Source organism: Chelonia mydas, chromosome 9, assembly GCF_015237465.2.
Source record: "Chelonia mydas isolate rCheMyd1 chromosome 9, rCheMyd1.pri.v2, whole genome shotgun sequence".
In the NCBI taxonomy this organism is placed as follows: domain Eukaryota; kingdom Metazoa; phylum Chordata; order Testudines; family Cheloniidae; genus Chelonia; species Chelonia mydas.
In genome coordinates this window covers 47,798,708-47,826,160 of record NC_057855.1, presented here as the reverse complement: position 1 = coordinate 47,826,160, position 27,453 = coordinate 47,798,708, and the positions used below count along the sequence as shown (strand labels likewise).

At 46.5% G+C, this 27,453-nt stretch overlaps 1 protein-coding gene across 4 annotated transcripts in view; it reads right to left on the bottom strand.

Moving 5' to 3' along the window:
- Nucleotides 1-27,453, bottom strand: part of STAG1 (stromal antigen 1) — a 365,202-nt gene that overhangs the window by 7,091 nt on the left and 330,658 nt on the right. For all 4 annotated transcript variants that reach the window (XM_037909148.2, XM_037909146.2, XM_043521994.1 and 1 more), the window contains 3 exons: nt 18,727-18,932; nt 11,205-11,376; nt 10,098-10,208 (listed from right to left, as the gene is read on the bottom strand). In XM_037909148.2, coding sequence (XP_037765076.1) covers nt 10,098-10,208; nt 11,205-11,376; nt 18,727-18,932 — 489 coding nt within the window. The remainder of the gene's footprint in view (nt 1-10,097; nt 10,209-11,204; nt 11,377-18,726; nt 18,933-27,453) is intronic.

Below are 27,453 nucleotides of genomic sequence, written 5' to 3'. Positions count from 1 at the left end.
TCCTGGCCTATACTGAAGTGTAGGTAGCTCCTGTGTGATGGGTGAATCATTGTACAAAAATAGGTATCTTGTAGTTAGAGGGCTGATGACCAATCCCCTTTCTCTAGTGAAAGAAAAAGAGGTTACTTACCTGTAACTGGAGGTTCTTCGAGATGTGTGGTCCCTATTTGTAATCCACTGAGGGTTATAAACATGCGCCATGAGTCCAGAGCCGGAGATTTTTAAAGCAGTAGTGTCCGCTGGTATGCGCATGCACCCTTGCTCTGCCTCATGGTTTTGTCTGAGGCGATAAAGGGCGGGGCGGACCAACCACATTCTCAGTTCCTTCTCCACTGCAAATGAAACAGATCCGCAGTAGAGGGGAAGGAGAGCGGGATTGGAATACAGATAGGGACCACACATCTTGAAGAACCTCCAGTTATAGTTAAGTAACAGCCTCTTCTTTGAACGATGGTCCCTATTGTATTCCACTGAGGGTGATTAACAAACACCACCTAGTTAGGACAAGGGTATGAGGAAGATGACGGAACTGTGAAATGGAGAACAGCCATGCCAAATGAGGCATCCGTTGCAGTCTCATACTAAGGCGTAATGGGAAGAGAAGATACGCACCGAACTTCACATGGCCCCCCTACATATGTCTGTAAGCGGTACGTCATGAAGCATGGCTGTAGTTGATGCTTGTGCCCTTGTGGAGTGGGCTCATACCCCAAGAGGTGGAGACAGTCCTGACAAATGATAGAGCATAATACACCCCGAAACCCACTTAGAGATCCTTTGAGTGGAGATCACTTGCCCCTTAATCTTTTCCACTAGAGCAATAAACAGTCTAGGGGACTTCCTGAATTATCTCGTCCTATGCAAGTAGAAGGCCAGGATCCTGTGGACACTGAGGGAGTGAAGGTGCCGTTCTTTTGTTGAGGTGTGAGGCTTCAGAAAGAAAGCAGGTAAGTGTATGGGATGGTTGAGATGAAAGCAGGATACAACCTTTGGCAGAAAAACTTGGGGTGCAAGTGCAGTGAAACCTTGTCCTTATGGAATGTGGCAAAGTGTGTGGGGGGGTCTGCCATCATGGCCCCCTGTTCGCCTACCCTTCTCACGGAAGTAATAACTACCAGGAAGATGACCTTCATGGAAAGGAGAGACAGGGTGCAGTAGGCCATAGATTCAAATGATGATTTCATCAACACCAAGAGGACAAGATTGATGTCCCATTGGGGAGAAATGAGTTGAACAGGTGGATAAGTCTGTAGGAGGCCCTTCCAAAATGTGGTAATCAAGGGGTGTGTAAAGACAGAGTGCCCCTCCATGGAGGGTGGTGGTGGTGCAAGGCATTGATAGCGGCTATGTGCACCTTGATGGAGTTGAGAGAGAGTCCTGACGCCTTCAGGGACAGGAGGTAGTCCAGAATAAGAGGGATGTCTACATCCTCAGAGGCAAGACCGCTCTGCTGGGCCCATGAGGTGAAACGCTTCCACTTGGCCCTATAGGACCACCTCTGACTCATTTCTGCTACTCGAAATGATGTCTTGTACTGCTCTAGCAAAGATGTCCACCCAAAAACCAAACTCATAGGTGAAATGTCTGTTGATCAGGATATCTGATCTTGCCACCATGGTGTGTGAGGAGTTCCAGGGAAACTACCAGCAGAAGTGGGGGATGCACTGACATATAGTGAAGGAGGGGAACCCAGAACTGGCAAGGCCAGAATAGGGTGATCACAATGGTCGTTCTCTCCTGCTGGATCTTGTGTAGGACACATGGCAGGAGCAATAGGGGAGGAAAGGAATAACTGATCTGTTCCAACCAGTGTATGACTAGGGCATCACCTTGGGAGAGGGTGCCAACCCCTCCACCCCCACTGTGAGCAGTACTGTGGGCATTTGCTGTTGGCGTTGGAAGTGAAGAGGTCTCTGGTTGGAGTCCCACAGAGATCGAAAATGTATGCGACCATGGTGTTGTGGAGTTCCTGTTCATGATCGGACACAAATTTCCTGCTGAGAGAGTCCACAATTATGTTTGGAGACCCGGGAAGATATGCTGCTGACAATGCACCAATCCCCAAAATGAACTGCTTCTGCACAATGTGCTGGCGACCTCACGGCCCCTTGTTTCTTGATGCTGTAAATGGTGGTGGTGTTGTCTGACATGATGAGAACATGAAAGGAGTGAATGGATAGGAGACATGTACAACATGCTCTCTGCATGGCCTGAAGTTCCAGGATGTTGACGTGCATCCAGGATTCTTGAGCAGTCCAAGTCCCATGTCATGTGATTGCTCATGTGGGCACCCAATCCAGCAAGCGATGCATCAGTAAAGAGCATCATGTTCAAGGAGGACGGAAGGAACAGTATTCTGGTGCAGACTTGACCTGAGGAGGAGAGAACCTTGGGTGGTACTGTCTGTAGGAAGTCTATGGTATGGTGCGTGGGAAAACAGGCCCTCAGGAGCCACAGCTGCAGGCAGTGAAAGCGAAGACAAGTGAAGGTGATAACATACGTACAGGCCAAGAAGGGAAAGGCAACCCCTGGCAAGAACAGAAGGAATGGAGACCACTATCAATAAGCTCTTGGAGGGTCTGGAATCTGTCCTCTGGTAGATAGGCATGCACCAATACTGAATCGATGCAGGCCCCTATGAATTCTAGGGACTGAGTGAGTATCAAAGTCAATTTTTCAATATTTATGCTCACCCCCTGGGAGGAGAGAAGTACGAGCAGCACAGAGGTCGAGGCTCGAACCTCCCGTTTGGATCATGCTGCTAGCAGCCAGTCATCAAGATAAGGGAATATAAGGACACCTTGATTCCAGAGGTGGGCTGCTACCACAGAGAAAACTTTGGTGAAGATCTGTGGAGCAGTACTGAGTCGAACAGCAGAATCCTGTATTGGAAGTGTTGAGGGCTTGCTGTGAATATCAAGAAACATCTGTGGGTAGGATGGATAGCTACATGAAAGTAAGCATCCTGCACATCAAGAGCCATAAACCACGTCTTTTTCTAGCGAAGGTATGATGACTGCTAGGATGACCATATGAAACTTTGGCTTGAGTATGAAGTGGTTGAGACCATGGAGGTATAAGATCAGTCTCCACCTGCCTTCTTCTTGGGAACCAGGAAATACATGGACTAGAACCCTGTGCTTTGATAGGTCATAGGCATCGGTTTTATTGCTCCCCTTTCAGTAGGGAGTCCACTTCTAAGGCAAGGATACTGTCATAGAATCATAGAATCATAGGATATCAGGGTTGGAAGGGACCCCAGAAGGTCATCTAGTCCAACCCCCTGCTCAAAGCAGGACCAAGTCCCAGTTAAATCATCCCAGCCAGGGCTTTGTCAAGCCTGACCTTAAAAACCTGTAAGGAAGGAGATTCTACCACCTCCCTAGGTAACGCATTCCAGTGTTTCACCACCCTCTTAGTGAAAAAGTTTTTCCTAATATCCAATCTAAACCTCCCCTATTGCAACTTGAGACCATTACTCCTCGTTCTGTCATCTGCTACCATTGAGAACAGTCTAGAGCCATCCTCTTTGGAACCCCCTTTCAGGTAGTTGAAAGCAGCTATCAAATCCCCCCTCATTCTTCTCTTCTGCAGACTAAACAATCCCAGCTCCCTCAGCCTCTCCTCATAAGTCATGTGCTCTAGACCCCTAATCATTTTTGTTGTCCTTCGCTGGACTCTTTCCAATTTATCCACATCCTTCTTGTAGTGTGGGGCCCAAAACTGGACACAGTACTCCAGATGAGGCCTCACCAGTGTCGAATAGAGGGGAACGATCACGTCCCTCGATCTGCTCGCTATGCCCCTACTTATACATCCCAAAATGCCATTGGCCTTCTTGGCAACAAGGGCACACTGCTGACTCATATCCAGCTTCTCGTCCACTGTCACCCCTAGGTCCTTTTCCGCAGAACTGCTGCCTAGCCATTCGGTCCCTAGTCTGTAGCGGTGCATTGGGTTCTTCCGTCCTAAGTGCAGGACCCTGCACTTATCCTTATTGAACCTCATCAGATTTCTTTTGGCCCAATCCTCCAATTTGTCTAGGTCCTTCTGTATCCTATCCCTCCCCTCCAGCGTATCTACCACTCCTCCCAGTTTAGTATCATCCGCAAATTTGCTGAGAGTGCAATCCACACCATCCTCCAGATCATTTATGAAGATATTGAACAAAACCGGCCCCATGAGAGTCATGAGAGTGGCTTCTGAGGCGGGGCTAGGGTGGGCGATGTGGATGAGGTAGCATTGTGAACTTGATTGTATAGCCACATTGAATGACATCCAGAACCCACTTGTCCATTATTATTATGCTCCAAGCTGATAAAAAGAGTGCTAGATGCCCCTGGAAGGGAGTGGGTCGGGTGTATGGCAAGAGGCAAGTTGGTTGGCGGCTCTCTAGATGCACTCAGAAATATTGCTTCTGTGAAGACTGAGTAGGAGATGCTGAAGATTATGATGATGAACAGAGAGGACGGGGCTGTTGGATCTTCTGTCGTATGCAAGGAAGCTCATAGGAGCGCTGATGGAAGAATTGAGGAATTCTGAATTGCTCCGTCAGTGGCAGGTGGTACAGCTTGCACTTGGCTGCTGGTGTGGAGATACCCAGCGACTGAAGAGTGGCTCTGGAACCCTTATGTGAGTGGAGGGAACTGCCTGTCTTCTGATTGAAGAGAGGAGACTTATTGAAAGGGAGGTCCTCTATGGTGTTTTATACTTTCCTTGAGAAACAAGAATGTAGCCACAATTTCCTCCTCATGACAATTCCCTTACCCATCTTGCACAAAGCAGTGTCTGCTCTGTCCACTGCAGCCTGGAGTGTCATCCTCAAGAACAGTTTCCCTTCCACTAAGATCGCCTGGAAGCGGGCACAATCCTGCTGAGGAAGCTTGTCTGCAAAGTCTGTCAACTTGCTGTAGGTAAGGAAGTTGTATTTAGCTAATAGAATCAAGTAATTGGAGATTTCAAATTGAAGGCTGGCAGAGGAGAAGACCTTGAAACCCAAAAGGTCTAGTTGTTTGCCCTCCTTGTCTGCTGAGGTGGAGTGTGGGTGCTGTTGCCGGGTCTGCTCCATCGCCACCTACAGAATGAGGGAATTGGGTGGGAGGTGACAGAACAGGAACTCAGACCCCTTCGCAGGTACATAGTACCTCTTCTCTGCCCCCTTGGGGTGGGTGCGCAAGTGGCCGGAGTATGCCAGACAGTCTGGGCTGGTTGCAGAATGGCATCAATTGGTAGAGCCACTCTGGTCAGTAATGAGGCATGCAAGATGTCAAGCAGCTGGAGTTGTTTTTCCTATACTTCCTCCAGTGGGATGTGGAGGTGTTCAGCCACTCTGCTTAAAAGGTCCTGGAACTGGCGGTAGTAATCTGATGGTGAGGAGGGAGCCGAAGACACTGCAATATCCAAGGCTGACAAAGAGAAACTCTCCGGTTCCAGTGGTACCATTGGAGTTAGGCTAAGTTGTTTATCCTCCAACACTGGTTCTGAATGCGTACTCAATAACAGTTGAAGAAACCAGATGGGGGACTCCTCACAAGCTGAGTGGGAAGGTTCCGAATGCGGATACTGGGGTCAGGTCCCCTAGTACAGCCAACAAGGTGGATCCAATAGTTGCTGCGGAAGGCCCCCAGAAGTGGGGTACCAATGATTCCTTTGCTGGAGAAAGGGAGAGCACTGCCACTGAGTCGGCGGTACCTTCAGATACTTATATTGACGGTACAGGAGGGGCAGATCCTGTGCTTTATCTGAGTCCTCCGATGCTGAAAGTCAGAGCCTGGTTCCAATGGTGGTACCGTCGGAACCATTGGAACTGCAGGAGATGTAAGGGAGCAGGAAGGAACATGATCTGAAGTCCAAGGTTGGACAGCATACCCCCTTAGGTGGCGACTGAACCTGAAGACGTGGAGACGTCACCTCCTCCGAGGCAAAGAGTTCATGAGGCTCAGGAGCCAACTCAAATGTCAGTGGTACACGCTCTGCAGTCAGAACTGGAGCTGGAATGGAGGACTGAGGGTTCCCTTGACTTTAGTGGTGCTGATCTGGAAGGGATATATGACTTGGTGGACAGAATTGGTGGATCCAGCATTGTGTGTGACTCCATGGCTGGAAGTTGTGGACAGTGCAGTTTCCTTTTTGGGCCTGGAGGAAGATTTACTGCCATGCTTTCTTGCCTCATGACTAGGCCCCAGCATGGGATCCCATAGCACTGGTACCAGTGAAACCAGACTGGGTCTCTGTGGTAGGAGGTGTGCTCCTAGATCGCTCAGGCTGTTGTACGGGGATGGGTGCGGGGGGAAGGGTTCCCCGGCCTGGATCCTACTGTGGCCTCATGGTGACCTCCATGAGGTGCTCCTTGAGGTACAAACTGGCCTTCCCAGGTGGGGAAGGAGAGGAAGATACTGCACCCGGATGCAATGTGGGCTTCTCCCAAGCAGTAAAGGCAGTGTTGGTGCTCATCACTGACGGAGAACAAGCGAGGGCCAGAGGTGCAGATTTTGAACCCCAGCATCTTCAGCATAATCCAATACCCAGGTATGTGTGCTGGGAAGGGTGATGGGGAAAGCAGACCGGTAAACGGCATCCCGAAGTCTGTAAAAATCCTAAAAACTACTACTAACATTAAACTACTGCAAAAACAACAAAAATACTAACTATATACAAGCATAAAACAGTCTTTTTTCTGTGTTTTAGAAAGAGCATCACAAGAGACAAGAGAACAGCAGAGGCTCCGACTCGGGCCATGCGGCAGAGATAAGGAACTGAGGCCACAGTCGATCCGCCCCGCCCTTTATCGCCTCTGACAAAACTATGAGATGGAGCAAGGGTGCATGAGCAGACCAACAGACACTAATAACCCATTTGCCTGTAGTGATCCTCCCCCAAGCATGTTGGAAATAGGCAAAGTTGGTCTTCCAAAGAGGGGGTAAGGAGGGCCAATGGGAGCAGCTGTAAAATTAGACGTGAGGGAGGATTCAAACTCCTGACCAACCCATCTAAACTGTTGCTTCAAAGATGATGTGGAGGGTAGTTGGGCAGCCCTCTTTCTATGAAATCTGTGTCTTTTCCTTGGTGGTTTGGAAGCTCTATGGAATCCAGAAAATCCAGGACACAATCTCTGGGAAGTCTGTGACTTACTAAAGCTTTTCTTATTTGTAGATGTATATATACCCAGGGATTGTAAAGTAGCCCTAGAATCCTTCAGCATGTCCAAGGACTCATCTGTTGTCCCCGAGAAAAGCTTATAACCCTCAAAGGGGATGTCCTCCAAAGTGTTCTGTACTTCTCTCTGAAACTCTAAGAGTTGGAGCCATGATGCCCTGCACATAACTCCATCATGGAGATGGACCTGGCAGCAGTGTCCGCAGCATCTAAGGATGCTTGAAGAGCAGTTCTGCCAATAATTCTCCTTCAGAGATGATGGACTGGAACTGCTCCCTATATTCCTGTGTCAGATGTTCAATAAAAGCTGTGAATTTGTAAAATTATATTTGGCCATGACTGCCTGATAATTCATGATCCTGAATTGTAGGATTGCTGATGCATAGGACTTTTGTCCAAAGAGATCCAGTCTTTTCTAGTCTTTGTCATATACAGTGGACTTAGAGAAGTGCTGCCTACCTTGCTCGTTTACTGCATCCACCAATAGGGAGTCAAGTGGAGGGTGGGAGAACAAAAAATCAGAATCCTTGGGGGGACATAATATATCTTATCCACCTGTTTACACAAAGGTGGAATAGTAGCAGGTGTCTGCCGTACAGTTTCAGCTAGATCTAGGAGTGCCTCACTGTTTGGTAATGCCACTCTAAAGGGTGTTGCTGACTGCAGGATATCCAACAGTTTGTGCTGTGAATCCTTGAACTCTTCACGTAGAATTTGAAGAGAGTCAGCTACTCTCTTTATGAAACCTTAAAATTGCTGAAAATCATCAGCCATGGATGATGGTGGAGGCAACTGCTTCAACTGAAGAGGATGAAATAGGTATTTGAGGGATGGTCTCCTTATGTGCCCTGGCTTCTTGTTTCTCAAACATCTCCTCCTGTGGTCTTGAGGGGGCTGGCTGGGGAGGAGATAACTCTGGCCTTCCTATAAGATGGTACTGATGGTCAGGCCAATTGTTTCCAATAGGCAGCCCCGGGATCCAAGTATGGCCATGGCGAGACCCATGTGGAAGTGGGGATGGCATATAGGGTTGGTTCCACCATGGCTTGATAATGATCTTCCCTGTGACTGTCAGAGAGTAGGTTCCTGAAGGGATATGCTGGAGAACCCTGAACAGAAATAGAGGAGACTAACTGGAAGTCTCCTTCATCCTCCTCCATCTCATCCAAAGGAGGAGCACTCACAGAAAGTGGTGGAGAGTCCTGCATTACCAGAGGAAGGTGGTCAGGAGATTGAGGTCTTGCTACCGAGAGACACTTGGTAACCATAAAGAGCAGGGACTCTGGTTCATCTGTTTTAGAGAGATCCTTTGTATGTCTGAATTCTTGTGGTACCGAGTAGGAGATCACTACTGATGCAGTAGCCGAGCACGCAGTTGCTGAAGTTGATGGTACCATTGATGGAGAGTGTACTGAAGTAGATGCTGATGGTGTCTGGCACCAATGCTTGCTTGGTGACGAATACATAGGTACCAACAGCTGGTCTGAACTTGATGATGCCAATCCAGAATGCCTATGTTTGCCCTCCTTGCTGGTAGAGGATACCGAGGCCCTATAGGAGCCGTGTCTCTCCTTTAAGTTTTGGGACTTCACCACCTCCCCAGTACCAGAGGAGGAGTCCTTCAACTCAGTGGTATCAAGTCAAGAGGTTGAGGCTTTGGAGACTGTAAATCTCTCTGTAGAACTCTCCTGGGCTTTTTCAGAGCTGGCTCCTTAATGTGAGAGTCTGCGCTCCTCTTTTTAGAAGTCTTCAATGAAGCCTCCAAAGTCTTTACCTTATTAGGGGAAGCCTGCGCTGAGGTTGAAAGGGCACTGGATCAGTCCAGAGACAGGTATGTGGAGAGGTGTCTCCTGGCCTGACTCAAAAGCTGACCGAAGGTAGTGTTCCATCATCAATAGTGTGAGTTTAATCTGCCTGTTCTTCCTTGCCCTGGACTTGAGGGCCAGGCAGAGGTTGCAATTCTTCGAGATGTGGGACTCCCCCAACAAACAGACACACTTAGAGTGGCTGTCCTTACAGGTATAACCTCTCGGCAGGAGAGGCAGCATTTGAAGCCTGGCGACGAAGGCATGCCCTGCTAGGAAAAACAAGCCTCCTGAAGGGAAAAGAGAGGAGAGAAAAAACAGTCCTCTCAATGCTTATCTAACTAATATAACTGTACTTACAACTGACAATACTAACTATCTTAACTATAGAAAAATAGAAAAGCCAAGGTATGCTCAAGGTGCACAACTAAGGCTCTGTCTCAGGCTGAGGTGATTGAGAACTGCATAGCCTTGGTGTCTGGTACCAGGCATAGGGTGCATGCACGAGTCGAACAGACGCTGCTAACTGAAAATCCCTGATCAAGGGCTCAAGAGGTGCATGCGCGCTGGAAGTGGAACACTCATAGGGACGCTACTCGAAGCATTAAACCTTACAACAACCCTCCAGAGCAGGCAACTGGTAATAGCTTCATTTTACAATAGGGCAAGCAAGTATAGAGAGGTCTTGTGACTTGCTCAAGGTTTCACAGTAAATCACCAGGAATGCTGGGAACAGAACCCAAAACTGATTCCCAGGCCTGAGCATTAAGGGCTTGATCTTGTAAGGTGCTAGGCACTCTGGCCCCAACCAGCAAAGCACTTCAGCAAATGATTATGCATCTGAGTGGTCCTACTGACTTTGGTGGGAGTACTCTTATGCTTAAAGTGCTTTGATAGATACGGCCAGAGAGATCAATGTCTTGCAGAGCTGAGTGCCAAACCTTAGCCCACCCTCCCTCTGCTGATGCACATCATAACTTCATAAAGCTGTTAGTGTGCTTTTATTAAAAGAGATAAAATGTTGCACAAACCCTAATAAAATAGCAACTATACAGGGCAGGGTTAAGTCCATCATTAATGGATTCATTGATTCAATTACTCATCATGAAGAGGATCTTTGGTGGTTTGAACACTTACACTGCATGCCTTACACCACTTCTCCCTTTCATGTAGTTCATTCCTGTCCTGTCCTTTCGATTTAAATCTTCTAGCTTCTGCTGGCCCAACCAAGATATCTGCATCTGGGGACTAACACATAGAGAGCAGCATTACTAACTCAGTCACAGCACTGATTTTGTATTTATGATTTTTAGATGCCACATCAGTAAATTCCTTCTCAGGCCAACTTCAAGACAGGAGGAACAGGGCATATACTCTGGTGGCTTTGCACTACACTGGCAAAACAAAGTTCCTGTAAACTCAGTTTCATTGGCTAGTATGGCCTGGCTGCTTTGCTCCAGAATGACAAAGCAGCCAGAGCATACTAGTGAATCTGCCTATAAAAGTTAAAACAAACAAACAAAATGCATGGTTGATATTACATATCTTCAAAGTATTAGAAGTATCATATAGTGGCATTCTCAAAGTTTCTTGTTCAGTGTTCATGTATGAACTTTTAAATTAAGATAACCAAGGATATTCCAAGACAAACTAAAAAAGCTGGAGTTAAGATCAGTAATTTCAGGTAAAATAAGTTACAGGCATGTTATAATTATCCCCCAAAACAAGCATTATAAGCTTAGGAAAAGAGCTTTTAAGTTAAACTTAAAAGAAATTCAAACATTTTTCAAGTTATGAAAATGCACGGTTAGGGCACCCAAATAACCTTAACTCTGCCTTGTGGTGGTGAAAAAAGAAAAGAAAAATTCCATGTATTTAAAAATCAGTTAAAACTAATTGAGGGCCACAGACACTAAAATGCCTTAAAATAATCATATTGTTATTGCATTGGATAATTTCAGCATCCTTGTAATATATTTCCTCCCTAAATTATGGCTATGCCCTTTCCACCTTTGTTTTAACATAGTTTTTTTCTGAGAATCTAAAAAATGATATTATTTGACACAATTTATACCAGGCTAACCCATGGAACTACCAGCCAAAAGACTTCCCCCCCTAAAATATATGCTGCAAATGTAAAACCACAAATATGTTGTATAACTGCTACTGCTATCCCAACTGTTTTATTTAGCATGTGTTTCTTGTTCAGCACAATACATTTGAGGCTAACATCTTGGTACATACTTGTGTAAAAAATCTTGTTCAGATCCATGTTCTGACTCATGCTCTTGAATCTGCTCTCCCATTTGTCTAGTGTTCTCTCTCAATACAGTTGAAGTGAGCTGTGGTGTTTGCAGAGCCCCTGGTGTTTGAATGGTGTCGTTCCTGTTTAGCCATGAGCCTTCCAGACTCTCATCTATAAAAAGAAAAATTACATTTAGCTAGTTACTTGAGATAGTGAATTTATTCAGCACAATATTATTATGATTCATAACTTATTCAGGCCAACTTGTAAACAGGATATTTATTGGCGGCACATATTGCATAAAGTATACGCTTTAGAATGCGTATACAGTACTAATTCAGGATTTGAATTTATGTATTCATCCACTGGTACATTTTGATACAGCTCCCTACCTCAGTTACAGCAAATTCTGCAAAACTGTAAATTTACAAATTCAGTATTTTACACTATAAATAGGTAACTGGGTGATGGATCAATTTGGATTAATCTCCAAGAAGTTTAATTTCCAGCTCTAATTTAATTCTGTATTAGTACTGAGGAGGAAGGATCCCAACTCCTTATGCCAAAGAAGGATTAGGAACAGGATCCACCCCCCTTCTTTGAACTACCAGGTATTCCCAACAACATTTCAACCTCAAAGCAAGTATATCTAATAAACAATAATAATAATCAACCATAAATATCTGTATTGAGGTGGTGCCTAGAGAACCACATGCTGAACATACACATAGCAAAGATGGTTCCCACCCTAAAGAGCTTACAATCTATTTATAACATGAGACACAACATATGGATATAACAAACAGATGAGGGGGAGCACAAGATAAGGATGGAGATGGAGATCTGGCTAAGGATGGGTAATCAGAGACTTTGGTGGGAGTGGAGTGAGCAGAAGCTAGAAAGGAGAGTCTCTGTTTACAATGGAAGTGGAGGAAAAGAACTCCAGGCAGCAATTGCAGACAGAGCGTTCAATGAGCCTACAGACGCAGGGAAGAAGGGAAATGGGGTGGTAGCTGGAGATGCAACCAGAATCAACCATGAGTTCTTTTAACGTGGGAGAGACAAAAGGATGCTTGCTTGTACTGCAAAGAGAATGAACCACAGGGAACGGAGAGGTTGAGAAGAAAGATGAGGGAGCTGATGACAGCATGGGCAAGGGAGATCAGAAAATGGGATAAGGTTGCTGGGGCAGGCGGAGGGATTAGAGGAGAACAGACAAGAGATCTCAGTTTCAGTGATGGCAGAAAGGAGAAGTAAGCAATGAGAGGAATTAGGAAAGGAGGGCGGGGAAGGGAGATCCCATTGGATTTTGTCATTTTTCTCATGCCTTTTTCTTTTTGGGCTTAACTGTTGCCTGCTTGTTCTTGAATTTACCCTAACACAAATGCCCCTGAAGCACCTCTGCCATTCAAATTTATCTCACAGTCTCTTTTCAGTTCCTCCTTTGTGCTTGGTTTCCTTTGGGGACGAAGTAATGCCAGTGGAAATCCATATAAAAGGCAGATTTGTGTCGAGTATCAGCCATATATAGACTTTGGACCAGACTGTTGGCTGAGCCTGTCCCAGATCTGGCTGAGCTCCCCCTGTTGGATACTCACCAGACTGCTGTGAGGAGATCCAAACTGAATCCCTGTGTTCTTTAAGCCTCCAGAGCCTGAACAGACTCCAGGTACTGCCCCTGGCTGGGATCCTCTAACACATCCTGAGCGGAGACCCCACAGTCCAACTGCCTAATCACTGGCAGAGGCCACTGGATCCGATCTGCTGCCCTAGGCAAAACATCAGTGTGCCGCCCCTACCACCTCCTTAAAAGACCCCTAGTGTCTTCCCTGATGCTACAACCCCCACCCCCAAACTTCAAGCAGCTAGATTGGAGAGTGACAAGGCAGACCCCAATGTGTGCCCTTTCCAGGTGGGTTGGCACCAGGTGCCCAGGGCTCTAAAGGGGAGCAAGCCCCTGCTCAGCCACAGAGGGACATGGGCATCAGCGGGGGACAGCTTCCAGCCCACTGAACCCAGGTGAATGGGCAGCATGGATGCCCATCCCTCTAGCACAGGAGTTGGGAGGCTCCTTCCCACTGGGTAGAGTCAGGGTCTCTGCACCTTGGCCCCCACACACTGGCCCAGCCCACACCAGGCTGCCCCAGCCCAGTCCTGCCCTTTGTCCCCTGCACTCCACACCCACCAGCCTGCAACCCCACTCACCCGCCACTGCATCTTCACCCCATCGCAGCCCACAACCCCTGCCTGGTCTTGGTCCCCAGCAACTTTTCTGGCTCATTAACCCTAGAATTGGATCCTAGTATTCAATACCTCAATCCTGAATCTTGTGGCAACCTGCTATTAGTCAATTGTTATGATAAAATTGGCTCGTTATTTCTACTCTTTCTTGTCTGTCTCTTGACCAGTTTCTAATTCATGAAATAAATTTCTCATCTGCCTACTTATTTCCTTAATAGAATCTTCCTAGGGACTTTGGCAAAGACCTTTTGAGAGTCCAAACAAATTATATCAAGCTGGTTCTCCTTTATCGACCATTTTGCTGATGAGATGCTCAAAGAACTCTATTAAACTAGTGGGACATGATTTTCCTTTGCAGAAGCTTTGCTAGTTATTCCCTTACATATCACAGTTATTTAGGTGTTTTATTCTATCTTTAACTATTCTTTCAACAAGTTCACCAGATACTACAGTAAGTCTTGTAAGTCTGGAATTCCCAGTATCATCTCAAGAGCCTTCTTTTAAAGACAGGTAAAACACTGGCTACCCTCCAATGTTCTGGCACAACTGCTGATTTTATTGACGGTCTGCATATTTTTGTTTACAGAACAGCCACTTCATTCCTAAATTCTTAAAACATTTCCTGCAACACATCTGTTCAAATTAAATTCAGGGTATCTCTGCTATACAGTATTTACTAAGCTGAAAGCCAAGATGGGAAAAAATAATGAAAAGTGCAGGACTTAGACAATACTATCCAGTTATCTAAAAACTGCACCTCTGAATAATGGAATCATGTTATAAAACAACTGCAGTAAATGGAATCCTTAGAAAATCAAGTAAGGTTCAGAAATGTCAGACTGCTGGCTGTCCTTGCAGGAAGAAGGGGGTCTGAATGTAGATGTAAAATCTCTTATCTACTTGGAACAGTCTACCATATTTCATAAGTAAAGCCCATAAAACCTTTAAAAGAGGAATCATCATAGTCATAGTGGCATTTGATCAGAGGGATTGAAACAGATTTCTGTTTGTTACATGTACTATAAAAGAAAAAGAACTTAAAGGGGCCAAACTGCTATTGTTCTTGATCTCAGTCCAGCCACACAGGAGAAAGGACTTGGCAATTCTGAAAATACTTGTAGACAATGGAGTCGATGCCTCCATCCTTATGATATATATATATTCTGAGATTAGACATCAGTGACCACATTATTTATCAGTTTGGGTATCCCAGACATTTCTTCAGGCAACAATCAGAAACACAGCATATGATATTAACTTCCTCCCTTTGTTGACATATTCTTTTCCTTCTCTCCTAACTGAGAAAGAATGAATCTATGTATTTGGCCACACAGCATTCTTTCACAGTGTAACCTTACTAGATCTCTGTTGAATCTATTTTCTATTTTCTCTTGTGGATTGTAAACTCCTGGGAGCGCGGACTGACTTTTTGTTACGTGTTTGTATAGTGCCTGGTACACTGGGGTCCTACTGTGACCATATCCTAGCTGCTACTCAATGCAAATAACACTGATACAAATACTAATGGTGTAAGTCTGGTTAAATGATTTATCATTACTCCTATTTAACATCTGTGTATAACCTTTTAAGGTTACAGGGAGATTCCATGGGATGCAATGACCACCACAAGTCGATGAGACACAGCTTTATGTATCCTGTTCAAACAGTGCAGTCACTACTTTCTCATAGATAACAGTGTCTGGGTGAGACTGGAGCACACATGAAGATCAGATGGCTTAAAATAAACCTAGGAGAATATGAAGTAATGCAAACTGGAATTTCTTGGAGAAGCTACTAAGCACATGCTCTCCAGCAGCTAAGATAGCATGCAGTTTTGCTGGTCACTTCACTTACTCTCTGGTGGGAAGATTCTGTCCACATCTCTTGGACAAAGACTTGGTCACAGCAGTTAACCAAGTATTTGTCACCCACAGGCTACATTATTGCACTTCTCTCTATTTCAGTCTAAAGAAGAAATTAATGAAATTACAACTGCAACACAACAGAGCTACCTATCTCTTAAGTGAAATGAGCCAAAAAACAGCCTGCCCTGGCTCTGCATGTACAACTGCATCCTGATGAAGCTTCTAGTACTAAGATTATAAAGTCTTCATTGGGATAGGCCCATGCTGAATCCACAGATGGCTTTTCCTTCAAGAACAGCAGCAGACATCAGAAATGCTACACTTACCAGGACCCAGAACCATCTCAACAGGCCCAAGACTCTGGAACACTCCACCAAGAGAAAACAAACAGCCCCACAAACCACCCTCTTGAGGTCACACTATAAACCACACTTCTTTGCCCTAACATTCCCTAAAGAAACAAACAGAAGAAAATTCGGAGCACAAAAAAGTACCAGACGAAGATTAATCTTAGAGCAAAACAGAGAATTATCAGCAAGCTCATAGCTCTCCTACAACTGACAGACCAGGCAGATACTGGGCCTGAGCCTCTTCTGTGCTCAGTAGAAAATGTGTGTGTGGGCGGGGGGGGGGGGGAGGAGTGGGGGGGCAGAGGGAGCATAAGTAAGTCAGTTATGGCTCCCTAATTTCCTGCTGCAGCACTAGCCCCAGCACAGTTTGGAGCAACTTGGAGGATGCTCTATTTTGCACCCGTTATTAATGGCTCTGGTAACACTGTCCACCAGTTAAGAACAGTCAGAGTGCAATTAGCTCTCGCTGCTCCTCCTTCTGTTGATACACACATCCCGTTCACTAATGACCACAGAGAGAGTGTTGTAGGTGATGGCTATGGTGCTCTATGCAAAGAATCCCTATAAGGGGAATTAGAACTGAATCCATCTCCTTTGTGATAGTGAAAACAGAACAGGAAAGACCAGAGAATCTGGCCTACTAAGTTTTTAATCAGTATGCAGCACTTAGATAGTACAGTGATATATCCTACTTAAACATCTATAGATAGGGTCATAGTCATTCCTTATTCCCAGGGAAAAGGGAGGACTTGATTCCATACTGGATTTCAGATTATTACATCTGAAGATTCTAGTTCTTAACTGTGACTCTAGGTTCTCCCATTCCTTTATTAACTGCTTATAAGGGTTCAGTGCTACCAGTGCCAAATGCCAATGTCTAATTTCAAATGTTAACCAAATGATCCCATGGAAAATACATCAGATTTTCTGTGGGCAATTACTGCTATTAATTACTGCTATTACTATTGACTATTATCGTTATGTCTTTCCATAGTTCTGAGAGAGTTTACAAGTTGTCTAGCACCATATAAAACGGTTTCTTACCTTTACTGTAACTGTCCTTTGAGATATGGGTGCAGACGTGTATTCCACTCCAGTATATGCACACCCAGCATGCTAAAGCTGAACAACTTTGCTTAGTAGTACCCATAAGGGCAGTGCATTCGCCTTCTAGCCCCTTGTAAACCCTAGCATGGCTATTTAAGGACAGTGCCTCCCTGGCCCTCCTCAGTTCCCTTGCACACAGGATCCGAGACTGGAGACTCCAATACAGAGAGGACAGCAGTACTATCCCTACTGTAAAGAGATTTTGGTAGTGTCCCCTGTAACTAAAAGATCCACATCTTCTTGTGACTTGAACTTGGTAATTACATGCCCTATGAAATCACCATTTGAGCCTTAGGGGATGGTTCCATGTATCATGTATCTATAAAAAATTGCTCTCACTCACTGAGTTTCATCAAGATCGATCCATTAATTTACCAGTGTTTTGTTTAGGCCTCATATTTTACCAGAAGAGGCGAGGCTGCCTAGCCTAGGGGTCAAATCCTCAGCTATACCTTAAGGGCTTTCTGCCTCCTTTCAACCTTCCTGGTCCTCAAGGCTGCTGGGGGTTGATTCAACTATTGATGAAACGTAGAGAAGTTTCAGGGCTGCTCTAAACAGGGTCAGCTTGTAATGATTTTCTTCTGCCCTAGCATGCTCCCAATGAATTTTTAGACCTTGTCTTCACTACCGGGGTAAGTCGACCTAAGTTACGCAACTCCATCTACGTGATAACATAGCTGGAGTCCACATGGTTTAGATCGACTTACTGCGGTGTCTACACCACACTCCGTCGATGGGAGAGCATCCCCTGTCAATTTACCTTACTCCTCTCATTCAGTGGAGTACCAGAGTCGACAGGTCTGGTCTGCAGTCAATTTAGCGGGTCTTCCCTAGACCCGTTAAAATCGATCCCTGGTGTATCGATTGCAGCAGCATCGATCCCCAGTAAGTGAAGACATGCCCTCAGTAGCAATTTAGAAAGGATTAAGCTTTTTTGTAAATCCTCTGGATAATTTCTGAATATAGAAACTAACACAGAGGTAACTAATTTCTACTCAGATTTTGACTGAAAACCTGCAATGACTTTGCAAGAGTGTCTGTACCTGAAGGTTTTAAAACTCATTTAATCTATACAAAAGTTGCCTTCACAGCAGGACTCAGAAATGTCTCTAAGTGAAGATCAAGGCACAGCAATACTCTGTCGATTTTGTCTTTAGGTTTGATGCCACTTTGGGAAAGCAGTCCTGCAAGCATTGCTTAGGAGGGGATAAGGTTACTTATTGTTTGATACTTCCCACTTGACTTCTCTGTTTCTTTGGAGTCTTACAATGGAACTTAGAGTAGGTGGAGACAAGGAATGGATGGAGCTCGGGATGTTGGCTCTCTATACGCCATTATGTATGAACATGTGGATCCTTTATGAAGAATGTGAGAGGTTGCAATGGACACTGTTTTCTAGATGGCTCTGTAACAAGGATGAATGTGCATCCGACAAATGTGGCCCAATATAGACCATCACCTCCAAGAACTAGATACTAGTAAGTCACCTTTCTCTGAAGCTTTACTAATTTTTATATTTTTCCTTTTTATCATTTTTCCTGTGTTTCTGCCAAAATGTCAGGCTATGTCAGAATTTAGCACTTGGGTTTGTGTGGCAACGCTAGTGAGAGAATGTAATTTCCCGATCGGAACACAAATTAGAAAAACAGAAATCAGAGGGGGAACAAACAGTAGGGCTAACATGTAACTTTGTAATCATATCCTATCTCCACCAAATGCTTTTAATGGGTCTGGATCTGCAAATCTCAGCATATATCCTCAAGAGTGTGGATCAGTGTAAACGATTTCATAAAGAAAAAGAAAAATCTACAGGAATTTGTAAAACAAGATTTTTTTTTATCTATGCAGTGTGTATGTGTATATTTCAGTGTCAACTCCTAAGCCAGACAGAACTCATGAAAGAAAAGGGTTAATTAATGTAATGTATTAATTAATGCATAATGTAAAGCCATACATACCCTCCACCCTTTTTTTGTGAAGTGGAGGTCGTCCTTTCTTATTCCTCACTGAAGATGCTTTGCTGCTACTACTTCCGCTGTTCACAGACATCCTGTCATCTTCACCCCCAGTAACTAGTGAATTTCTATAGGAAATCAGTGGAAGCCATACATCTTCCCGCCTTTCCATCATCTGTTCTGTCAGGAACTTCTCCAAGTATGAATGACTGTGAAAACAGAAGACAATGTCTAAAATAACAACTTTCTGTGCATCATTTCCCCTCTGCTCAACCCTTAAGGGGCCCTCTTCACACTTTTATCTTGAGGCCTTGAAGATCTCCCATGCTGTTTCTTCCTATTTTAATCATACAAACACATGCTGGCAAGGCACCATCTTTCTGACTGAAGATGACTCAATAAAATTCCCTTCAGAACTAGTTAAAACAGCTGCTTAATTGTCTACAAATATTCCCTGAGGAACAATGCAAAGTGCTCTTTCCCCCATAACACACCCATAGTGGTCTGAAATAATTTACTACATTTATACTATACCTGAATGCTATTTCTAGTCTCAATCCCCAATACAATCAACATACATATTCCATCCATGTAAACAGATGGATTTAACTTGGCAATATTCCAAGCACTGGCATACTTTTTTCAGAGGAACAGTGAGAGAATTATTTTCTCAAACACAACCAATTATTTTGAAATTAAAGATATGGATGATCTGTAAGCACTGGAACCCAATTGTTCCTGCAGGAGTTCATATATGTTTGCCATACTTTTGGAAAAAAACTGAGGGTCTATTCTCCAAATTAGATCTCCACCAACCACAAGTTTTTGTGTATATTCTGGTGAATTTCGGGCTTTTTTTGTCGTTTGTCTTTTTCAATTATTTAACCATACAATCTAAAACAGCCAGTCAGATTAATATGATAATCCATACAAAAACTATGTTAAAAAAGTATTGTTACGCTTGTGAAGTCAAGCACTCAAAAGTTAGGAAATCCCAGAATTCAGGACGTCTAGGCAACATTAATTCTATTCTTTTGAGAAATGCATTATGATACAACCTTTAATTACACTGTCATTTAACACAATACCCCTGGATGTGTCATTGGTAGTGAGGGCCAAACCCAGGACTTCTGGAGCTAAAAGTATGAGCTTCTATTGCCTGAGCTACAGGACCCAACTAGAGTAGTCAGGAAGGTGTTAAATTAAAAACAAGTGTGGAGGGTGAAAAGAGAAAACAAATGAGCACTCATTTAGCACAAAGTCAAGATGTTGAGAACAAAATTAATCAAGACACCAAAGGAAGCGAAGAGAAGAAATTTTTTAATTGCCTCCCCACCAATGCTAGGAGCCTGGATAATGAACATAAGGAACTGGAATGGCTCATTTATGAGCATAAATTCAACCTAGTAGGTATTACAGAAATCTAGTGGGAAGGTTCACATGACTAGAATGTTAAAATCACTGGTTATAACTTATTTAGGAAGGAATGAGTGAGCAAAAGGAGAGGGGGAGAAGCACTCTGTGTCAACAATTGCATTACCAGTTTCTGAGTCACTGATGACTTGAAGCAGATAATCTTGAATGCTTATGATCAATGTCCTAACAGATAAAGCACATGGTGTCTGCTAGACATCACCAAATCACACTAGAGAACCGGATGACTGACTCCTTACGCACATATCTATAACATGTAGGGAAAAAAGCTGTGTGATTATGGGGGACTTCATCTGAGTGGCATGCTAGAGGTCTCATGCTGCCGATGCTAAAGCACGTTCAGAATTTCTGAAAGTTATAGATGTATCTACAATTTTATCTATAATTACACTTCCTAACTCAAAAAGTGCTGAATCCAACAAGGGGAAATTCTATATCACACCTTGTCTTGTAGCTTAGGTACAAGTGACTATGATTTGATCACATTTGTTATGTTCAGCAGAAACAAGTCCAAATGAGTAATATATATACTTCGTGCTTTAAAAGGGCCAATTTCACAAAGCTGAAAACAACTGATGAGCCAAATCAGTGCACAAAAAGTTTGAATAATAACTGGAAATTGTTTAAAAACATTTTAATAGATATCTAAAAGGGCCATAATAGAGAAAGAAAGCCACTCCTTATCATCATCAACTTGGCTTAGAGAGAAAGTGAAATCAAAAGACAGTTACCTGTTCTGTAACTGGTGTTCTTTGAGATTAGTTGCTCATGTCCTTCCATGTTAGGTGTGTGTGCTCGCCACATGCACCAGTGCCGGAAGTTTTTCCCTCAGTGGCATCCGTAGGAGACTGGCTCTGGCACCCCTTGGAGTGGTGTCTGTATGGCACAGTATAAGGGATGCTGCCGGCTCCCCCCACCCTCAGTTCCTTCTTGCTGGAAACAATAGCAGTGGGGAAGGAGGGCGGGTCACGCAACGGACATGAGCAACACATCTCAAAGAACACCAGTTACAGAACAACTAGTTACAGGTAACTATCTTTTCTTTGAGTGCTTGCTCATGTCCATTCCATGTTAGGTGACTCCCAACCAGTACCAGCGGAGGCAGGTAGGAGTTCATGGATGCGTAGGTTTGTCATAAACATAAAGATAAGGGTAGCATAAAATCCCTCCTTGCAGCTGTACTGAATTGCTTTACCTGTAAGGGGTTAAGAAGCTCAAATAACCTGGTTGGCACCTGACCAAAAGGACCAATAAGGAAAGAAGATCCTTTCAAATCTGGTGAGGGAGGGAGGTTTTGTTTGTGCTCTCTTTGTTTGTTCCCTCTCCCGACAGAGAGAGAAGCCAAGCAGGTAAAACATCTCCTGAAAACATACCTGAAATTATTAATTTAAGATTACAAAAATAGTAAGTAAGGCAAGGAAATGCGTTAGATTATCTTTTGTTTTAGCTTGTGAATTTTCCCTATACTAAGAGGTAGTTTTATTCCTGTTTTGTAACTGTGAAGCTGAGTCCAGAGGGGAGTCCTCTGTGTTTTAAATCTTTTTATTACCCTGTAAAGTTACCTTCTATCCTGATTTTGCAGGTGTGATTATTTTACTTTTTTCTTTATAATAAAGTTCTTCTTAAGAATCTGATTGATGTTCAGTGTCCTAAAAACCAAAGGGTTTGGTCTGTGTTCACACTGTAACCAATTGGTTAGTATATTATTCTCAAGCCTCCCCCAGAAAGGGGGTGAAGGGGCTTGGAGGGATATTTTGGGGAAATAGGGATTCCAAGTGACCTTTCCTGAATTTTTGTGTGAATCACTTGATGGTGGCAGAAATATCGTCCAAGGACAAGGAAAGGAATGTGTGCCCTGGGGAAGTTTTTAACCTAAGGTGGTAGAATATAAGCTTAGGGGGTCTTTTGTGTGGGTCCCCACATCTGTACCCCACAGTTCAGAGTGGGGAGGGAACCCTGACAATCTTGTAACAGCTCTGCTGAACCCAGCGTCATCTCTGGCCTGCTGGGTGATGGCATAGTGTTCCGTGAACGTGTGAACCGAAGACCATGTTGCAGTTCTCCAAATGTCCTGGATGGGGACATGTGCCAGGAAGGCCGCCGAAGACACTTGCCCTCTCGTTGAGAAGGCCTTCACCAGAGGCGGCGGTTGGACCTGCACCAACTCATAAAAGGTCCAGGTGCAGGAGGTAATCCAGTTGGAGATCCTTTGAGATGACACCGGAAGGCCCTACATCCTCTCCGCTGTTGTGATGAAGAGCTGCATCAACCTGCGGAAGGGCTTGGTACGCTCCAGGTAAAATGCCAAGGCATGGCGGAAGTCCAGGGTGTGCAGCTGCCTCTCCTCATTGGTCTTGTGTGGCTTAGGACAGAACACTGGGAGGAAGATGCCCTGGTTGATATGGAAGGAAGACACCATGTTCGGCAGGAAGGCTGGGTGGGGTCTCAACTGTACCTTGTCTTTGAAGAAGACTGTGTAAGGTGGTTCTGCGGTCAGGGCTTTTATCTCCAACACTCATCTAGCCGATGTCATTGCCACCAGGAAGGCGACTTTCCACAGTAAGTGGGAAAGGGAACAAGAGCCCAAGGGTTCAAATGGCAGACCCTTGAGCCTGGAGAGAACCAGATTGAGGTCCAACTGTGGGTCAGGATCCCTAATAAGAGGAAAGAGCCTTTCGAGGCCTTTCAGGAACCTGACGGACATCTCGTGCGAGATCACCAATCTACCCTGGATTGATGGATGAAAAGCCTAGATGGCAGCTAGATGAACCTTGACAGAAGAGAGGGCCAGGCCCTGATTCTTCAGGAAGAGCAGGTATTCCAAGATTGACTGCAGAGAAGAGCGCTTCGGGGAGATGCTATGTTCAGATGCCCAGTGGGAGAACCTCGTCCACTCTGCCAGATAAGTCACTCTAATGGAGGGTTTTCTACTTCCCAAAAAGACCTGCTACACCTCCCTGGAGCAGGCTTGCTCTTCTGGGTTCAACTATGTAGCATCCATGCCATGAGGTGGAGGGACGTGAGGTTGGGGTGCAGGAGGTGACCATGGTCTTGCTAGAGAAGGTCCGGATGGTCGGGCAGCAACCACAGGGAGGCTACAGCCAGATCCCACAGCATGCCGAATCAATGCTGGCGCGGCCACGCCAGGGAGATCATGACGACTCTGGCCTTGTCCCTCTTGATTTTTGACTGGACTCTGCTGATGAATGGGATGGGTGGGAATGTGTCCATCAGGTCTCCCAACCAGGACAGGAGAAAGGCGTCTGAGAATGCACCCTTGACAAGGCCCTGCAGGGAGCAAAACTGAAGATATCTCCTGTTCTGCCTGGTGGCGAACAGGTCCACTTGGGGAGTTCTCTACCGCTGGAAGAGCATCTGGACCACTTCTGAGTGGAGTGACCACTCATGGTGAGGAAAGAAGGACCTGCCGAGGCCAATCTGCCAGCATGTTCCTGATGCTGGGGAGGTGATAGACTTCCAGGTGGATCACACGCTGGATGCAGAAATCCCATAGGCGGAGTGCCTCTTGACAGACGGCTCACGAGTGCACTCTCCCTTGCCTGTTGATGTAAAACATCGAGGCCGTGTTGTCCGTCAGCACGCGAACCACTTAGCCTCGAACCACTCAGCTGGATAACTGTGGGAGGAAAACCGTGCAGGCGAGGCGAGCCATCCTGAGCTCTTTGACATTTATATGCAACATCTCCCCTGCGGACCACGTACCTTGCATCCGCAAAGGACGTGGGCTGTCGAACAGGACTCTGCCGAGGACTGTTCCGGAGTCAGTCTACCACTGCAATATGGTGAGTATCTCCGGTGAGATGATGAAAACCTTGTTCAGGTGATTCCTGGACGGGGCATAGACTTTGGCCCGTCATGGCTGGAGGGGTTGCATTCGGAGCCTCGCATAGCTAACTACGTACATGCACACAGCCATGTGGCCCAGCAGCCATAGGCAGACCCTGGCTGTCATGAGAGGAAACGCAGAGACTCTGGCGATGAGGTCCCTCATCGTCTGGAATCTGTCATGCAGCAGAAATGCCTTTGCCCTGGTGGAGTTGAGGACCGCCCCGATAAACTCTATTCTTTGTACAGGGACAAACGTTGATTCTTCCTTCTTTATCAACAGGCCCAGTCTCCTGCACATGGTCGCAGCATCGTGACAGCATCCTGGAGCAGGAGTGACTCTTGACCAGCCAGTCGTTGAGGTACGGGTAGATCAGGATACCCCGATGCCTAAGGTAAGCTGCCACCACCGACATGCATTTTGTGAACACCCTCGGTGCCACTGCCAGGCTGAAGAGGAGCATCGCAAACTGATAACGTGCGGATCCCACTGTGAAGCGGAGGAAGCATCTGTGTCCTTGAAAGATCGCTATATGAAAGTACGTGTCCTTCAAGTCGAGGGTGGCATACCAGTCCCCCGGATCCAGGGAGATCACGTGGAACCTAAACTTCTTAAGATACTTTTTGAAGTCTTGCAGGTCCAGGATGGGACTCAGGCACCCTTTGGCCTTTGGAATCAGAAAGTAACGGGAGTAGAACCACTTGCCCCTGAGGTCTAGGAGGACTTCTTTCATGGCCCCTACCTGCAGCAGGCCTTGCACCTTCTGATGCAGTAGACTCTCGTGAGACGGATTCCTGAAGAGGGACGGTGGAATGGGGGAGTAGAAACCAATTGGAGAGTATAGCCGTGACCCACAGTACTGAGGACCCAACGGTCTGAAGTTATAGATGGCCAGGCCAGGATTTAAAAATAAAGGTGGTTGGAGAAGTGGAGTGGGTCAGGATCCAGGACTGTAGCTGGAATGTCGCCCTCAGGCACACTCTCAAAATGCCTGCTTCGACCCCTGCTGGGAGCAGGACGAGCCAGCCTGTGCCAATGTAGAGGCCTGCTGGCCCTGACTATGTTTATAGCCCTTGCCCATCTTCTAAAAGGGCTATTGCCTAGGCTGGCTGCACTGCTGGTTGGGAGACTACGGCTTAAATGGCTTCCTCTGCTGCTCCGGAGTGTATAGGCCCACGGTCTTGAGCGTAGTGCGCGAGTCCTTCAGCCTGTTTAGCTTACTGTCTGTTTTCTTCGCAAGCAGAGCTTGGCCTTGAAGGGGAGATCCTGGATGGACTGTTGGACCTCCAACGACAAGTGTGAGGACTGCAACCACGCTGCCCTCCTCATAGTTATGGCTGAAGCCATGGTCTGTGCTGCAGAATCAGCCGCGTCCTGCAGCGCTGCCCTCGCCACTCCCTACCTCTTTTCCAGGATGGCCTGGAACTCTTTTCTGGGGTCCTCCAGCAGGGAATCACGAAATTTGGCCATTGATTGCCAAATATTAAAATCATAGAGGCCCAATAGGGCCTGCTGATTCGCCACCCGCAGCTGTAGGCTTGACAACGAATAAACCTTTCTCCCAGAAAGGTCCAGTTTCTTTGCCTCTTTACTTTTGGGAGTAGCCTGCGGTTGTCCCTGCCTTTCCTGCTCATTGACTGCAGACACCACGAAAGAGTTCGGGGCAGGGTGGGTATGAATATCTTCATACCCTCTTGCAGGCACATAAGTACTTGCGCTCTGCATGCTTGGAGACTGGGGGTAGTGATGAGGGGGTCTGCCAGAGGGCCTTGGTAATCTTAGTCATCCCTTCATGCACTGGCAGCGTGACTCTAGCTGGGGCTGCCTAGCTGAGGACGCTGAAGAGGGTGTCCGAGGGCTCCTCTAGCTCCTCAGTTTCTAGTCCCAAGTTTGAGGCTACCCCACTCAAAAGCTCCTGATGAGCTTTGGCATTGTCCTGGGGGACTATAAGCGGGGGCCCCATGATGGCCTCATCAGGGGACGAGGACGACAATGCAGGTGCAGCAGGTGTCATGGCCTGTGACCTGCTCAGCAGGGCCTTCTTCCCCTGTATGTTGCATCTGGGGGGTTCCAGGCATGGTGGCCTCCCTCTTAGATGGCTGGGAGACCATGGCTGAAGACTTGTTGGAGCCTCCCAACACTGATTTATCCCCTTGGGACAGCTGCGGGAACCCCCATGGGTTCCGGGGTGCCATGGCATAGGCCATTGACCCTGGGACCATGATAATCCTGGCGGTGCCGCAGGGAGGACCGGTGCTGTCAAAGGAGAACCTTGATCCGCCTGCAGGGGTTCTTGGTGCAACTCTGAGCCCTGAGAGGGAGGGCCGTGTTCCGGAAACCAGGACCGCACTGAGGCTGACCAGGTGTCTCGGTCCTGACTGCGTCCACCTCCATGCTCCGAGTGGGATCCGTACATGGGCGACGACCCACCGCATTGAGATCCCAGAGACCAGGGTCAGCGTTCCCGCGGTGGTACCCCGGCAATCTACTCCGAGCTGTTGAGTGTTGACGCTGGTGTGGCGACCTATATCTGTAGGCCTGTGACCAGTACTGAGAGTCCAGACGGGGGCTTTTGCAGGATTGGCGTCGTACCGAAGGAGAGTGGCTATGAAGCTCCCGGTACCTGGGTCACGGGGTCGTGCATGCCTCGGTAGGTCTGTGCCACACTACCGGTGACTGACGCTTCGAGCCCACAGAGCGATGGCTGAAATCCAGAGACTGGCACCGAGGGCTCCAACTAGTAGACAGCCCTACATCTAATGCATGGTGGCTGTCAGCAGGTGAGGGTGGTGGGATGCTCCCTGAAGTGGCGAGCGGAGCTGCACAGAAGGGGACTGAGGGGGTGGTCCAAGGGCAGGCTTACCCCTTGATTTTGGAGCTGCCATTGCTGATGTGGGTGGCACCGGGAGGGACAAGATATCCTGCATCACCTGCAGGGCCTCCGGGGTCAACGGCATCTACAGGTGCCCGACTCCTGTGCCGCTGTCAGCGATGGGAGGGGGGTGAGGGGGCCACGGGCACATCCCAGGATGGGCTAACCTTCTCAACTGAGGCTTGGGCCAGATTCCCACTTGGAGATGATGAGCTGTCCTTTGTGGGTCTAGGCTCTCCTCCCGCCCTCTCCGTGCCCTTGCGAACAGGAGACCGACCTCTCCCAGTCTTCCTCTTCTTGCTGGCCAGTGCTGGGGAGGTAGATTTTTGCCTGTCCAATGATGGTACCAGCAGGGTGTTCTGCACCAAAGCCGCGATGCTGTGCACAGAGCCTGATCGCGGCTGCTCTGGTGCCGGTGTCAGCGCCGACTCCGTAAGGAGCACTTTAAGTCGAATGTCCCTCTCTTTCTTAGCACCTTAAACAACTGGTGTGGGAGTCACTGATTGGCATAGGCTTTTTACACCGGTCGCAGTTCTTAAACACCGTGAAGTGCGGCATGCCCCGTCCCGCGGCTAAG